Genomic DNA, 18555 nt, shown 5'->3' on the forward strand with positions numbered 1-18555 from the left:
CTGGAGTAAAATAACATCAACCAAAGCCTTTCTAATTTTTCATACACAAGATCCAGGATTCTATTGCTTCAATGCAACACCAATCAAAATCCTCAGAGGTATTTTTTTTCCTCTCAAAATCTGCCAAGCTGATTCTAAAGTATGGAACTACAAAGGACCAAGATAGCAAAAAGCAATTTTGAAGCAGAACAAAGTTGTAGGGCCAACACCACTAGACAATAATACTTATTGTAAAGCTACATTAATTATAATAGTGCGGTGTTGGTACAAAAATAGATAAGTAGAGCAATGGAACAGAATGGCCCAGAAATGCAAACAGCATTTTGAAGAGTTATATGCACTCCCATGTTTACTGCAGCATATTCACAATAGCCAAGATATGAAAACAGGCTAAATGCCCATCAATGGATGAACTAATAAAAAGGATGTGGTATATGCACAGTACTGGGATGTTATTCAGCCATGAGGAAGAAGGACATCCTCCATTTGTGACAACATGGGTAAACCCTGAGCACACTATGCTAAGAAAGATAAGTCCGACAAAGACATCTGCTATGTAACATCACATGTGTGAAATCTAAAAAAGTCAACTTGTAAAATACAGTCAGTAAAATGGTGGTTACCAGGAGACGAGGCATCGGGGCGGTGGGAATGATGCTCTTTAAGGGTACAAAGTTGCAGTGGGTAATAAATAAGCTATGGAGACCTAACATACGGTATAATGAATATAGACAACAATACTGTACTATCATCATCAAATTATATAATGTAATACAGGTGCTACACACCAATACAACAGCAATCATAAGTCTATCAAATTAGCATGTTATAAACCTTAAATTTACACACTGTTACATGTCAAATATATTCAACAACAACAAAAAAGAAATTGAACAGAAAGCCAGATTAAGGAAAAAAAAAAAAAAAGAAGATCTATATTCAGACCCATGTGTACATGGACATGACCCATGACAGGGATGCTGCGGCAATACAATGGGTGCTCAAAAATGATGCTGGACCAATTAGAGATACATATGGAAAGAAAATAAACCTTGACTTCTATCTCATACAAAAATCAATTGTAGGTGAATCATAATCCTCAAATTAAAAAGCAAAAGAGTAAAATTTCTAGATTACATCATAGAATATTTTCTCAACTTTGGGTTAGGTAAATATTTCTTAAATAGGACACTATAACACTAATCACAAAAGGAAAGCTTAATAAATTTGGCCTCTTTAAAATTAATAGCTTCTGTTCATCAAAACATACCAGTAACAGAGTGAAAAAGTCAGCCATAGAGACAACATCTGTAACACACATATATAAAAAAGGATCCATACCCAGAACACAGAAAAAATCTCCTACAAAACAATAAGAGAAAACCCAAATGTAAAAATAAGCAAAAGACAAAAATGTTTGTCATGATAGAGGATCTCCCAATGGACAAGGAGCGTGTGACAAGATGCTGACTCTCAACGGTCATGATGGAAATGCATATGAAACCACGATGAGGTGACCACTCCACAACCACCAAGATGGTTAAAATTCGCTGTTGGGCGAATTGGGGTATGTAGAGTAAAGAACAGCGGACTATAAATTCAGTAAATGCTGTCATTCAAACTAGGCATCAGTCAGAAACCCCAAGGATGAGAGTAGTACTATGAGTAGTCAAAAAGCTAGATAATTATATTGAAAATATTATCAACTCCATGAAAAATAATTCGTCCCTATAACCTCAAATACCTCCCTAAGTCTAGAAAATAATAGAACAATATAAATAATGTATGGTCATACCTAATTTTACAAGAGTCATTGATCATTAGCATTCTTCAAAAGTCATGCAGCAGATCACTCATTATTGGTATCAAAATAACACTTGGAATGCTTTAGTCCTTACATTAAATCCAATCTTGCTTTGAAAGAAAAACATTTGATGAAACAGGGGTTAAGTTTATTTTTGTCCTTCCACAAACCATTATACTATCAAATTATTAGCCCTGATGAACAAAGGTATTGATCTCCATAATATATTCAGTCCTTCCCACTCAATTCACAGCAGTGGCCTCTTTTATAAAAAGCAGTTGCTCTAACCAGAAAATCTGAAAAAGCAATATGCCTCAAATTAAACTGCACACCAAGAGTCACTTCAATCTATACTGTTGTGAACAATATTTAGCTAATTAATTGCTATGACTGGTCTTAGGTCTTATAAAGAGATGTATATCTAAAAGTAAATTGCTAAACACACACCATTTCATGCGGCATGAAACACACACCCAAACACAGTAACAGAAAGCCAGGTGAAGTTTTCAAAGTAAAATCACACTCCTTTATAGCACTGGTATTGAGAGACAAAGCTCATATCTAACATAGAAATTAATCTTTAAATTCTGCATTCATAACGTTAAATTTTATAAATTAAAAAAACAACACTTAAAATCATAGCAAATTGGAACTGGAATAATCTAAGCAGACCCCACACTCTTACTGAAGAGAAAATACAAAAACTGATTTCTGCTTGGAGGAGGAAACAAGACCAGCACCTGATCTCCTGATGTTCAGTCCTTTAAACTGTGCCAGCCTATCTCCTAACTGAAACCAGATTTTACATTATGTGTAAATTAGAAAAGTGCTAATGATACTTGGGCAGGAGGGCAGTGTAGCTTATTTGTCCTCCTTTCAAGGTCACTTTTAAAATATGTTACTGACAGAACTAATAGAAAAGACAGGAGGGAGGGAGGAAGGGAAGAAGGGAAAGAGAGAGGGAGAGAGGAGAGACCAAACCTTCTTATTTCCAGAATCCTGTGAATCCTATTATACTTTCAGTTCCACTTCCACACATAAATTTATGACAACAGAAGAATCTTTGAACCATTTAGATTTCCTCCTAGTCTGAAAAAGGTATTATGAGGCAAAAACTAAAATTGACAGGGCCATTAAAACATGACAGCTAGTTTTTAACAGTCTTCCCTCCAATCTGACAGTTCAGATCGTTCCTCATTTCACCAGAGTCACAGAAAACTTTCCAACTACAAAGTCAGGCTCTTGTATCCTTGAAACCAGAGTTGACTTCTACATTTATTATAACGGAAATTCTCTTAATAATTTCTGTCTCAATTTAAGAGCACAGCATATTATATTTCTGGTATAGGCTCCACTGACGAGCAGCTGTCAGAAATAAATGAGGTCATACGTGTGAAAGTACCCTGTAAACCTGAACTTATTATAACACGTGGAAGGCACTGTATTTTAAAAAGTCTGTAAGTGTGTTGCTGATGTAAATAAGATGCACCATTCTTAGTGGTAAATCATGCGATGCATTTCCTTCACAATCAGGAGCAAGACAAGGATGTCTACTATCATTATTTCATTTTAACACTATAATGGAGATTCTGGCCAGTGCAGTAAGACAAGGAAAAGAGTAAGGGAAAAAGAATAAGAATAAGAATTGGTAAAGAAAAAGCAAAACTGTCCTTATTTACAGATTATATAACAAACTGAGTGATTCAAGGTCAAGGTTTTATTAATGCTTATTCAGTTTTGTGCAAGGTATCCAGAATGGAAACTCAAAGGTATAGAGCTGAGAGTGTAAGATATGATGTTAGACATTATTCCAGAAATAAAAATGACAGAACAGGTAGACCACATTCAGTGGCCTTAAAAGTCACACATAGTAGGATAAAGGTTACATGGCTCAACCGGGATACAAAAAGCAAAGGAAATTGGATGTACAAACTTGAGAAGAATATTCAATTCTAAATTACTCATAAATATGTTATTCTACTTGTGATTATCACCACCACCTGAGGTTTCCCTGCATGAGCACTGGACTATTAAATAATGACAGATCCAGAGGAGAAGGAATTATGTCAGTTACAAACCAAGTAGTCCACATGGTAGGACCCCAGTAAATTTTAATTTCTCTAATATTTCCTGATATATTTTGATAATATCCATTTGTCAAAGACTGTTATAAAGTTACGTTTAGGTAATATCTATTTTGGCACAATATTAAAAACCTGATACATTTTTATTTACTACTTTGAAATTTAAAATGTTTTCAATAATATTCTTTTGTTTTTCACATTTTTGCTAAATTTAGTGCAATTTAAGCTACTTAGCAATTTTAAAGTACCTTAGATCTTGATCTTTATATTTTTACTCAGAAAGAGCTTGAAAATTGTCTATCATGTTGCACATGCACACTGTTAATCTAAAACGGTTACACAAGCTGTGTGAATGTACAATAAATATTTTCTAATGAATTCAGGTTGGATTATTATCTGCAATATCAAAGTAAGGCGTGTCAGCTACTTTTAAAAGTACCAACTATTTAACTTTTATCTTTGTGTTTCATGTTTCAGAAATTTTCCCTCCGAATATTATATAATGAGGTAAATGCTGTTTTTACTACAATGGAGAAAAACTGTAAGTCAGAGGCTGCAAGCACACAGAGCATTCTGTTTTAGTTATGTGGAAAAAAAAGTATATCAATCAGAGAAAATCTGAGAGAAAAGTTACTGATTGGCTGAAAATATACTAAATGCTAGGAGAAAAATGTTCCATATGCTATAAGCGAGATCTTTCTAAATAACTTAGAAACTATACAAATTTTGGTATCTTCCTTACACAAGCCAGAAGCCAGTCTGTAGAATTTCAAAACTAGTAGAATTTTTTAAATAATTACTTTCCTTTTCAAGCATATAATGAATACGTTATACATTTTTGTCATGTTAGATGGTTTTTTGGCATTTTTAAAACTAGATGATATATCACTTTCCAGAAATCAGTACACTCTCAGACTTCAACGACTTATGCATTTCTAGCTCTAAATGATATATCCGTATAAAAATAGATTTCTGATCAGTGTGTACATATATAATCCTGCAAAACTGCTACATCAAGAGAAAGAAAGAAAAAAAGACAAGACAGGAGCAGGCAGAGGGCTAAACCACAAACATGCAAGAAGGAGTTTACTCAAAGTGTGCCATTTGCAGAATTAAACACCAGTCCTTCTTGGTTAGCAATATGCAGGGCAAGGGCTTTTATATGTGTCATTTAAATAAAACAGTAAATATAAAATGATATTGATATGTGCGTATATTTCTGACTACCTACTGGCTAATCTTTACTACTTAACAAAAGAATTATTCAGAAACTTATTACCTAAATTACAAATTAGCCATGGTGTTTGTTTTTCCTCCATATTATTACAAGATTCTTATGTAGTTCACTGTTCACCAACAACCCTATTGGAATGGCAGGGAAGGATAATGCTGAGTGCCCTCACCACACTTTGAAGGGCATCTTAACTTTGAGGATAAAGGGCAAAACTTTGTTTAGTGGAAATTTTGCAACTTTGAGTCTTTGGCCTCGATTAGCATTGACAATATAAGTTAACTACATATATTGATTTGAAAAGTCATTCTGCATCTCTAATATAACTTTGAGAAATTAATAATCTGACACCTATTCTCCACTAATAAACGCAGTCTTTTTTATCCAAGCAGTTTACTGAAAATCAGGAAACAGTTTTCTTCCAGAGCTACAAATAATGAGAGAGAAGAAAGATTTCACGATGGGACATAAAAACTGCACAAAGATGCATGATGTGACATACCTCAGAGTATATGAACAATATCAGAGAGCTTGCCAGTATCCAGAAACAGGTGCCACAGTGTTTCTCATTCTTGCTTACTGTCAAAAAAATGAGACAACTGCCACGTTATCTCGTCAGATGGGCAGAGTCATCAGGACTCCTCTGAGCTTTTACTGCAGGAGCCTGAGAGTTCTGGCTCCTTCTGTTCCCTTCCCGTGAGCAGCAGAGTCAAACTGAGGTCAGACCACATATGCCTGCTCCCTCACAAGAAGGCACAGAACACACAGCCTGAGTCACCTTCAGGACTCAGTACTAAGGGTCTGATAGTGTAAGTGTAAAGCAGAGAACGCAGCAGGCTGCAAATAAGAAATGAAAATCTAAAAATCTTTCAGATGGGTTCCTTAGAGCCCTATAAAATAAGCTAGAAAAAAAAGATGTGGAGCGTCCTACCTTGCAGATCTTATAGAGTGATTCCTGGCCATCTCCTCCGGTATCTTTAAAATAATCATGTGCAGGAAATGTACGATGAATATCTCGAGTAATAACACTCTCCTGGGCTGAGTCCTAAAAAAAAAAAAAAGAGAGAGATTTAGTCATTCATCTGAAATTTCTTAATTATGAAAAGTAACCTGTACAAGGTCAAAAAATTCAAACAACTCAGAAAAGTACGCCCCTGCCATAAAAAAACAAACAAATAAATGTTGCCTTCCAACCCAGATCCACAGTCCCATTCACCAAAGATAAATACTATCAATGGTTTCTTTTGCACCCTTTCATCCACCTATCTTTAGATGTGTGAATGTATGTCTATGTGAGGGGGAGGAGAAGGAGAAGGAGGGAAGTTGTACACATACATCTCTATCCTTTGCTTTTTAAAGCACAAATAGAAGTAAGCTATCTGCTCCTTTCTTACATCCTTGTAACAGGGTAAGTTATAGAATATTCCTTATCAATATACGCAAATGTATTATAGTCTCTTTAAGAGCAGCTATTAAAAGAATGAGGCACATCTGGATATAGATGTATCGTAATTTATTTAATAGTCTCCTATTAATGTTATTTGCATTTTTTTCTATTTATATCACAAATAATATCACTAGGGACATTTTTATACATACATGTTCAAGACAGGTTCCTAGAAGTAGAATTTCTAGGTCAAAGGATATACGTGCACTTCAATTTAAGGTATGCCCCCTCCAGAATTGTTGTACCAACACATAACCCAAACACAGTGTTTCTCCACACCTGCCCAAAATCACATATTATCTGACTTTTTAATTTTTGACAATATAAGTGAAAACTCATACCACAGTCATTTAAAAAGTAAATAAAGTTATTAATCTTTCCTCCTGATAGGTTAATTACCCAACTTATTCACTTCAGAAAGTAAAAAGCCCCCAAAGTACTATATTAAGATGACATGCACTTTAAAGATAAATCCAGAGGGTTTTTTTTTTTTCAGGCAGATTCAAGATCCAAACACTCAAAATTGAGAAAAATTCTAAGCCTTATAAAAATGAGTAACCATTCACTTGATTTTATTTTATTCCTGTAATTGTGTTTGTTTCATTTGTTTAAATGTCAAGAAAACAGGATGGGACGACTTCTACCAAACCTGCTGATGAAAATATTTTGCACAATTTAAGGAAGCATCAATGACTACAAATGCAAATAAAAAGCATTGTTTAGTGTCTTTCTTCCATAAAGATTTGAAGAAGTCCCCTCTTTCAGGTAAAAATCAAGAAAAGAAAAAGACGTTTAATACATGAGTTCCTTTAATGAAAGCTATTTCTCTTTATTTCTCTAGCTGAGATGTACGTAAGAAGGAAGCAGTTGATTAGCACTAAGTCAAGCCAGTGCCTTCTTCGCTGCCTTTTTCATTTCAGCTGCTATATCATGCTGGGTGGTAATTAGATCTTACATCATGTAGAGAAAGGACGAAAACAGAAAGGTTTCAAATATGTTAGCAAACACCAAACATACTACAAATCAGTCCGGGGGAAATTCTGGTGGCTCACAGGAATGGAATACTAAAGCTGAATAAAAATGAAGCTTCAAAAAGTTGCCATAATTTAAGTAAAAGAATACACAGAAGGTTTATATTCATCAAGGTAAATGTAGTTTCTAATGATAAAACTGCAGAGTGAGGTAGGGGGTACAGAATAAGGTAAATACAAAGGTAATGTATAAATATACCATGAAGTGCATGGCTTATCTGGCCTAGTATGGATTCTGAGCAGGACAATCTGGTACCAGGTGGATGAAAGTTTTCACTGCCCACATTTTCTTCAACAGAAGGATTCTCTTTCCATATGTTAATAGCTTCCAACTACAAATTATTTGAAAAACTGACCAATGAAAAGGTTACTCCTGCCACGGCTAAACTATTTCAAGGGCAAACATGTGCCAAGCAGTTCCCGGGATAACTCTTTGCACTTTTCAAGATGTTAAGGGAGAGAAATCACCGGACAATATATGCCGACTCTACCAGCCACTTGCTGTATTTAAAGGGTACCAACAGTCTGATTCAGAGAAAGGGAAACTGATCAAAAATTTCTAGGAAGTAACTTTGCATAATACTGAGTAATTTTTTTCTATGAATATTTGAATCTTCCTTGTTTGTTTTAAGAAAAAGGGACCAAATCAAATTAAAATAAAAATCATAAACTTTTCCTTACTTAATAAACTTTCCCTTTCTAGGATTACTTTTATTTTTATTGAAGTATAGTCACTTTACCATGTTGTGTCAATTTCTGGTGCACAGCATAATGTTTCAGTCATACATACACATACACATATTCATTTTCATATTCTTTTTTGTTATACATTACTACAAGGTATTGAATATAGTTCCCTGTGCTATGCAGAAGAAAGGATTACTTTTAAATGCTTTTTACACATGTGTTTTCTAGAGCTTTCTTCTAAATATTGCTATCAGTTAAAGGTAACAATTTCTGGAACTTCACTTTATAAACTAAATAAGCTATTTTGCTACATAATTCACTGATCCATTTCATACAAGTGGAGGTCAAGAGGTACACTAGACTCTTACAAATAGACAGATATGAATGAAATTGCATACTAGATAAGAGAAAATAATCATGCTTTCAAAGCAAAAGCTAAAAACACCTCTCAACTACCCATAATATTAAGAATAGAACAGTATATTTTCAGGAATCCACACCTAATCCCCCCAAATTTCACTCATTCACTCATTCAACAAATGTTTGAGTCAGAGAGTCACTGGGTGAGGAAGATAAAACAATTTTTCTCTTCAATAATAATTTCTTTTTAGACTTACTCGAATTACAGCTGTCAATTTTTATAAGAAATAAACTAAGAGAGAAGGACAAAAAGGAAGCCAAATAATTCACAATCCAAATATCTGAAGTTAAGTTTCAAGTGAAAACTTTGTTTTAAATATGGCTAAACACATTTTTTTTTTTTTTTTTTTTTGGTTTTACAAGGCAAACTGCCTTTATGGCTAAATACATTTTACAGTACAACCAAAACTGATAATGGGGTCATTTTCTTAAAGTGCCCATAAGCAGAGTCTCCTTAAGTCCTGACATTTATCTTCAGAATGAGAAGAGGGAAGAATTCACTCCTTCATGGGCAGCTAATTCACTATTATCTAGAGACTCACAACTTTATCCACAATTTATTTCCCAGTAGACACTCTCCTGTTCTGATCCTCAGTTTAATATAGTGGTTTAGTGGCTCTGGAGCCAGACAAACCCAATGGTTCTACTTCTGGCTATACCACTCAATACCTATAGTGTCTGAGACAAATTATTTAATCTCACTAAACTCAGTTTCATTATCAGTAAAATGGGATGATAATACAAAATGCATGTTGTTTAGAATAAAATATGTCAACTGCTTAGCACACTGCCTAGTATAAATTGAGCACTCATTAAAGAAATAAATAAAAGCAGGAATTATTAATTACTATTCCCCTTCTTCCTTAGAATCACATTTAACTGTTTAAAATTTGGGGTGAATGTATATTTCAGACATCCTTCTGTATTGGTACATTTTAAATAATAAATCATTATTTTTCTTTGGATATCATGAACATAATGATTAGGAAACCAATTCCCTTAGAGTTTTCAGCACAATGACGTATTAATCTTATGTGTCCTAATTATCCTTGTTTCTATTAATTCATGATCAAGCAAAAGTAAACAATTATTTGGATGAAGTGATGTTAATATCAACTGATAGGCTCTCTGGCCACAGCTTTACATATATTCATGCAAGACAGAAAGATGTACACAAATACATCCAGAATGAAAACTGGGGAGGACAGCGTAGGGTAGAAGCTAAATTTACCAGTACAGCTACCATTTTCATTCATTACTTTAGAATTCAGTTTCTGAGGATCAGAGAAGGGTTGAAGTCATGGTTAGGGAGTGGACAAATGCCACAGTCACAATTGCATGGCTCCCTTCTTGATCATCACCACCAAGAAAGTAACTGGTAGGCAAAGTCCTTGAGATCATCTCCTATCCTGCCTAAGGAGGGGTCAGGTAGGGCAGCACACAAAAGCTGACTCAGACCAGAATCAGGGAATAGCAGTGAGAGATTTGGAAGAAAGTCTTCAGAGTTGAGTTTTACCGCCTGCCGCAACACATACCTCTGACACACACCCCTGACACTACTATCACATGGAAACAAAATTTCTGTATATTTTAATTTTCAAGGACTTTCTTTCATTTCCAAACCACTAAGTCATAAGACTAAACATTTCTTCAAAAAAGACATTAATCTCTAGTATCATAAAAATCGATAGTCCAACAGAGGATATAATTCAGCTTCTTAAAGATCAGTTTGAAACCAGCTCTAAGAAATCTAAATAGCTCAATTAAGTTTTGATCATTTTAAGTGGACTCAATTTATAGCCTGCGATTGAGAGCATTACATGAGCTGTTCTTCTAATAAAACACACGAACACCGACAACTTTGTAACCCTCATAATATCTATTACTTGCTTGTTGTGAGAAAGCATTCAAATGTCAACAAGTATTAGGAAAACAGGTTTGGGTGACCATATCTCATTATTTTTTATGAAACAACTTCTAGGCTGTCAACAACTGGAAAGGGATGTTAGTGAGGATGACTGTTTTCACATGTGGCCTTAACACCAGATGAACTGCAAAGTAATGCCCTGATTAATGAACACCTTTGGCTGTATCTTAATTTGCTACATTTTTACAACTACGACAGCATTTTTTATTAATCCCTATTGTCAAATCCAAACTATAACTGTATTTTCATTTGTCATCTGCTACAAAATCATTTCAATTTTGTAAATACCCTGTCAATTTGTTAGTGTCATTAGAAATGCCAGTGTAGACCATGCCTAGTCAGTCAGCAAATAAATGATTCAGAGCTTAAAAAAAAATTGACCTTAAAACGTGCCTTCTATTCTTACTCCACAGGGATCCTCCTTCAGTTCTATGCTGGAGCCAGATCTATGGTAAAACATCACAAACTGGTCGGCTTACATGTCCCTGAAAGCAGATGGGCTTGCAGTGGTGGGTCTGATTTATTTGCCTTGATGTTTGCCAAAAATCCAAAGAGGCAGAGATGAAAGGAGAAAACATAAAAGTTCATTCTAGTTTCAAACATGCTACTAAAATCATGAGCTAGAAACAGTAACACAAAAAGGCTGGAACATTGCTAGCCTTCATTCCTTGCATATGGGGGGAAATCTCAGCACAAGCAGGATAATGTGGAAGCAAAGAAATAAACGTCAACCAAATCATACTGCGAGCAAGCTGCTTCTTGGGCATTGCGCACGCACGCTGCAAATGTCTCAGAATCAAAGCCTGACACAAAGGTCAAAACCATAAGCCACGTGCTGGCTTCAACTAGAAAGAAATCTCTTAGGGGGCCTAGCAACAATGAGACAGGGGCAGGGTGAAGAGAGAAAGAGAGAAGGAAGTGACTTTATAAGACTATAGTCAATATTCATGACAAGTATGTTGGTCCTGAAAGAAGTGCTGGAACTGGAGTGGGAAGTATTTGAATAGAATAAAGCATTACTTTGGGACTAGAAGACTAAGAAGCATTGTAGCCTAGGGGCACAGCCTGGATTTCCCAGAGACCCTATGGAATCTAGGTCAGAGCCAGAGATACCTCTCCATGATGAGTATCTGGGGTTACTTTAAGACTCCAACTACACATGCCAAATGCATCTATGGCCATATTTGGATATGTCCTCATTCCCAGGGTTGCTGACCACTCAATATCCCAAAATAAAGGTTCAACTGGGGTACTTGACAATCTTGGAAACTCGTATCAGTGGGCAATGATAAGCCCTGCAACTCCTATTAGAATGAAGCACAGTAACCAAATTCCACGCTATGATTTTCCAAAGTTAGATGTATTTCTAATTTTGCATTATTTTTAAAATTATTGGTTATGATTTATATTAAACCCTTTTAAAATAAATAAAAATTTTAAGTGCTCCATATTTACTAACCATTGTGTAAAAATAACATTCTTTCGTTCTTTCCCACAGAATTTTCAAGAATTCCTCTGATAATGAGCATTTGATAAACATGCCTATTTTTACTTAATCATTACATTTTATAATTTTAATAACTTTGACCATGTACATACCTAGTTATTGCTTTTATAGGTTGAATATTTTTAAAATAATTTAGAAAACCACTCCTTCAATCATTTTAGATGCTTCTCTGCATCTCTTTGAGCTCAATTAATCTTGAATTGAATGACATAAAAATTGAGTGCACATTAAGAATTAAGCTTTCTACTTGCTATAGTTCAAATTTGTCCATGTATTCAACATATACTTTTCTGAGTACCTACAAAGAATCATACACTATTTTAGGTGCAGAAGATAAAACTGTTAGCAGCCAATGTCCCCCTCAAAAGCAAGTATATAATATTGGTCAGTGAAAAGTACTATGAAAAAAATTAAAACAAGATACAGTGAGGAGTAGGATGATATTTCAGGTAGGTATTTTTGCCTCTCTGAATGAAGGTTCAAATATTCAGTGAACGAGCATTATCAGCGAAGGAAAAAGCATGTGCAAAAGTCCTGAGGTAGGAGCAGAATGGCAATACTCCTCTGGACACTTTCTAGCATTTTGCTGACTTTTATGTTTGCATATGTCTTCAACAAGTTGCTAAAAATAACTCCAATACTCTCTCAGATTAATTTGTGAGTATAAGGAGATATTTTAGCTTATATATTTGAATAGTATGTTCCTAGTTGCACATGTCTATATGAAAGCTTACCATTCAACTATTATCTAACACCATGTACAGGACATTGTACTATGATCTAGAGGATCAGAAAGGTATGAGATACAGTCCATAATGTCCCTACATTGCAAAATGTTAAAATCTACTTGTAAAGACAAAATATCAATATAATATAAATGACATGAGTAATGTCACCTAGAGGAATTCAGTAAAGAGTGGTTATGGGAAGGTTCAAACAGTTAAAGTGGCTTTCCACAGGAGACAGGGCCTGGACTGGGCACTGTAGACAAGATGGGCTCAACAAAATTGAAAAATTTCAGGAAAATACATTGATAGCAAATGTGTGACAAAGGCTCCAAAACAGTAAAGCGCTTGGCATGCCCAGGAAATATGACTCTGACTACAGGAGGGACTTTATAAAGGAGCAAGTTGAGTGGCATCTAGCATAGGAAAGGAAATCTTGAAAGAAGACGTTTTAATTTAACCCTGCAGACAACAAGGATCCATTTCATCCGCCATGGTCTTGTAGTCACAGTTTCGTGAACTCTAGTTTCAGTTGGGCCTCATCTGCTTTACTACCTAAAATAACTGGTGTGTAGTGAAGCACTAACCTTACCCAAAAGAGGACTGGCCTTTGCCATTGGCGACTAGCAGGTGATCTCCTGGAATGTCAAGTTTAATAGGAGGTCTTTGTTTACATGTGAACCACCGTCACCCAACAGTGTAACAACGTGATGATTACCATGGGGCTTCGGGGCATGCGGTATTAGTTCCATCTATGGAGAGGCTGGAGACTACAGGTCAGTCATGTGAGCAGTATATGAATGAGAGCCCCTATAAAAACTCTGGACGACAGGACTCAAGGGAACTTCCCTAGATGGCAATACTCCACGCATATTGTCATACACACTGATGTCAGGAAAGCTACGTTGTCCATGACTCCAAGGGGAAAGGACAAGGGAAGTGCCTGCTTGGGACTTCTCCAGGTCTCTGCCCAGTGTCTTCATCCCTTGGCAGGCTTTAATCTGCATCCTGGCACCATGAGTATCACAGATTTCACTGAGTTCTGTGAGGGCTTCTAGTGAGTTATGGAACCTGAGGGTGATTTTGGGTGCACCCTGACACAACTGGTGTCAGAAGTGAGGGAAGTCCTGTGTGCTCTACGCTTCTTCTCTAACTTTGAAGCTGGTTAGATTCTAACAAGTTGGCCATCAATAAACATGAAGTTCTCACTGTGGTATGCTCACCCGTAAGTTTTCTCTAGTCAAAGATAACATATCATTGCCTACCTTTTCCTCTGTCTTTGACAAAATATTATTCACACAAAAATAGTCCCCCAATACCACGCTAATTTAGATGACTAAAAAAATCACCTTTAATGTAGAACCTGAAAGGTTAAAAATGTTGGACCATTATTGACCATTTGACTCTCTGTTCACTGAGCTCCTCAAACAACTATATGTAATTAGTGAAGTAAAGATCATTAAATTAAAAGTAGGTCACACAACTACTGATATGATCCTATAATTCACTTGCATAAAGGATCACCTGAAACCTCAAAGGAGAGTGAATATAAGTGAACAATAACTACATCCCTAAGTAAATGTCACTAGTATGCATATTTTTAAAATCCTTTAGGATCAATAAAGTGACTATGCACTGGGATATGGGTTTTGAAAAAGCCAATTAATTGTTGTATCAAGTCAGGTTATATAATTGCCATTTTATTCCTTTTTATAACAGCACATGTTTCTATTAACATAAGGTTTTACTCACGTGGGAGTAGAAGCAGCACTGATCACAACAACAACAAAGGAAACAGGAAGGGCTAAGAACAGAAGGATTTGTTCCCGAGAGGCTATAACAGTTCTACTTCTCAATTATAAAAGTCATTTAAATAAATTAAATATTCTAATTCAATATAGTAAGTGTACAATAAGGCATTTTTTCATTTTACAAATTCTGGTTAACATCACAACTTTCATTTCTGATACTCTATTAATTTTTCTTTATTCAAGAGGGTCAATTTCTCTCTCTCCCACAGATTTCTCTGGAAGTAGTAGCAATCTTTTTGCAACATGGCACATCTGAAATTTGATTAATTCCTTCTGGAATAAAGCCAAATAATGAGTAGAAACCTCAAGGTTTTTATTCTGCACTGTTTTTCTCTATTATGGACTCAGAAATGAGCATTACTATTCTAAGACTGAGGAGATTTAGGTAAATATATTTCAGCTCCTTGACACAGTGTATTCCTTTTTTAGTTTCTTTGCTGATTCCTCCTCTGCCTACTCTTTATCTGATGGTGTTACATCCTTAGCCTTGTTCTGTGCTCACTCTCCGCACTCTCCCTGGGAAATCATATCCACTGCTGTAACTTCAACTACCATCTGTCTTGTCTTTCCTGGATCTTTACTAAAGTAGATGCCAAACCTTACCGATTGTCAGAATCATCTGAGAAGTTATTTCAGAACCCATATTCCCAGATTTCACCTAGACTTAACCCACCAACATCTCTACAGAACTTCCAGACGATCTGTATTTTTAACAAACACCTATGCAGTCTAAGGCTAAAGTCCACAAACTGTTATTGGTCTAATAGACCTATTATTCCACACCTAAAACTTAACGAGTCAAAAAGTCAGTTCAGAATTTCCTATATTCTGAATCTCAGTGGAGTGAACTTCCATGTCTGAGCTGACATACAGAGAGTTATTCTAGAAGTCTTCTTCTCCCTTTTCCTCCCTTAATAAATTTGTCCTTTGGTCTTCCACTCTGCTTTTTTAAATTACCTGGTGCCCAGGTGTGAATATCCCCACTTGATTGCCACCTCCAGGTAGACCATGATCAGTTCTTATTTGCTTTTGTTTCCCTGGTGCCTAAGATTTCCGTAGGTGCTTCATAAATGGGTGCTGAATAAATCAGAATAAGGGAAGTATATATTCTCTATGATGGAGAGACTCAAGTTTTATCATTTTTGCTTTGAGTTTTCAAATCTCTTCTAACCTCATTTAGTCAAGAGCAAGTAACAAAAGGAAATAATTTGCACCGAAACCAAAGATGATGACAAAGACTCAGACTTCCAAACCAAAAGTTCACAGCAAAATGCATACCCAAATGTCCTTATTCCTCATACCCCAAATTGAAAATAATTATAGATACTATATAAACTACAGAAGAATCAAAATGGATCTCTCTTTTAAAATAGAAATTAAAAATTCTGCCACTATTAGAATTGCCAAAAATCATCATTACAAAAAGCTGTCTGGAGTTTTCTCACCGAGTTTTACCTCGTTCTACATGAAAATCCATAAAAGATAAAGACACATTCAAGTGCTGTATTTTTAAAAAATTAATCTTTTTACTTTAAAAGTGAGAGGAAATGAATTGCATAATTAATGTGTTCAAAACTCTGCTAGAAGCAAATTACTAAATGTGATGTTTTAGAAATCTCAGGTCTATCCTTCATAGTTTACATGTGAACTCTTTCTCAGTAAAACAGCTTGAAGCAGTAGATGAAGATCAAGGTTAGGTAAGAATCAGGAAGTTCTTTCCTACTGACTGTATCTCTGGATTACAGCAATTAATAGGCTTGGGTTCTTTATTAGTCTTAATATTGTATCAAATCAAAGGAAGATACAAATCCTCCTCTTTTTTGATTTTAGGACCCTTTAGAAGTCATAAATTAAGAAGGACTAACATCTCTTGTTTTGTAAGATCATAAAAGACTCATGAGATGAGGATTTGCTTTATCTTTTGAACTGCTAGCTACTTAGGTTCTGTAACACTGACATGAAAATAACAGAGAAACAGTTTACTGGTTGTCATCTGTCTCACTTTTGAAACACCACTCCCTCCCCTTTAATCAAAATATGTGTTTGCTTCTGATTTAAATGCTATGAGGTTCACATATTTTTATGAATATTTTCCTAACAGACTCAAGTTGCTAAGAGAGGATTTTTAAAGTCTGACTTTCTAATAAAGGGAAAGAAAATGCAACTGCTGTAAACATGAAGAAACTATAAAAGTAACCCTACTTATGTCTCATTTATGAAGATGCTACTTGTGAAAGTTACTTTGATTTGATTCAGTGCTGCAGGGGCTGAAAGGAGGTTTCTTCCCAGGCATTTGTCAGGCACTACTTTTTTATTCAGGCCTCGTTCTACAAATAAAACCTCTCATTTTCCCAAAGCTTTACATGGTTAAGTTAAATATACATAATGGTTCCTATGTTGCAAGGGAATTAGGTACAATTGTTAAGTAGTTCATAATATGAAAATAACTAGTATTATTCTTTAGAGAAACCAAGCATTTCTTGGGTCATCTAGGACATGGGTCCCTTTTCTGGCACCACCAACACAGTTCAGGATATTATTACTTTATGCTTCGGCTCTTTCGATGGCCTCTACAGCATCTCAGAGATTTTCTCTCCTTTAATCAGGCTGTGCAGCACTGTCAGGCTGCTCCACCTAAAGCACTGTTTTGTTCCTGAGTAGCATTCAAATCCATCTGCAACACGGTCCCACCTGCTATCCTCAAATAGAAAAAAATCCTTATTCCATTCCATCTGACTCACATCCCATTCCACAGAGTTGGACTATTCTTTCCAACTTGAATACTTCTGTGAACTTTTCTCTCCCTTGGATGGCCTAGTTCCCACATTTTTTTTCCCTACAGAAATCCTGTCCTTTTATAAAGGCTCATGTCAGACTTCTTTCATGGTACATTCCTAAAGGTCCAAATTGAAAATAGTACCTTCTTCCTGTATGCTCTTAAAATACCAAGTTGAATATACTTATATAAAACTTACAACATATTGCCATGGGGTAAGACATTTTACCTCCACTAAGCTCCTGGACACTAGATACAGTGCTTGGTCATAACTCATGCAGTACCCTACATAATAGGGCCTAAACAAAAATACTCGCTGAATAAATGACTCTGTGAAAGGAGAAAATGGTGAACCAAGGCAGAAAAGCAGAGAATAAAGGAGTGTGTGTTTCTTCTTAAGTGAAGGGTGGGTCATGCCCCACACTGAGCCACAAATGAAAACAAGGTTGGGGCAAATTTCCTTGCTTGGGCATTCACTTCTACCCTGTTAAATGCTCTCAACTGGCTCCTCGGGAATAAGGATTATAAAAACCATCATAAGGCAGAATGTCATCTGCCACAGTCAATGCCATAGTTAACATTTCACCCACAAGAAACATAGTTTTTCATTGTTTAAAATCTGCTTTGCCAGGGGTTACCTGGAGGTAACTTTGGAGCAAGTAAATAATCACATCTGTGCTCATGATGCTAAGTAACTTCCTGATGTACAGAAAAGAAGCCTTTACACAGATTTATCATGATAAACAGAAAGCACACATTTTGCTTAAGTCTACCATCAACCTATCATAGGCTGGAATGCTTTATGAAGATGGTGTGATGCTGCAGTTATTTAAGGAGCCACTGAGAACAGCACTCTTCCAAGTTAGTATTTCTTGCTGACTGTGGCTGTGATTGTGTGTTCAAGATCACAAGGGTAAATAGTGCAGCTCTAAAACAGGGCGGGGACAGCATGGACCAGAGAACCTGTCACAAATGTAGCAAACATGACAGCCACAGAGATAGGAAAGAAGTGGTGGCTGATTTAGATTCTTTTAAACAACAAAGATACAGCATTCTGACTCTGTATCAGTCAATAGGACACTTCTGCTTCTGCCGCTAGAGGAAT

The 18555-nt window shown here is 35.8% G+C and overlaps 1 protein-coding gene across 2 annotated transcripts in view; it reads right to left on the bottom strand.

Annotated features, from left to right (window-relative positions):
• Window positions 1-18555, bottom strand: part of RABGAP1L (RAB GTPase activating protein 1 like) — a 563059-nt gene that overhangs the window by 241780 nt on the left and 302724 nt on the right. For both annotated transcript variants that reach the window (XM_032463693.1, XM_032463694.1), the window contains exon 14: window positions 6051-6164. In XM_032463693.1, coding sequence (XP_032319584.1) covers window positions 6051-6164 — 114 coding nt within the window. The remainder of the gene's footprint in view (window positions 1-6050; window positions 6165-18555) is intronic.

The sequence above is a fragment of the Camelus ferus genome, chromosome 21, assembly GCF_009834535.1.
Source record: "Camelus ferus isolate YT-003-E chromosome 21, BCGSAC_Cfer_1.0, whole genome shotgun sequence".
Taxonomy (NCBI): Eukaryota; Metazoa; Chordata; class Mammalia; order Artiodactyla; family Camelidae; genus Camelus; species Camelus ferus.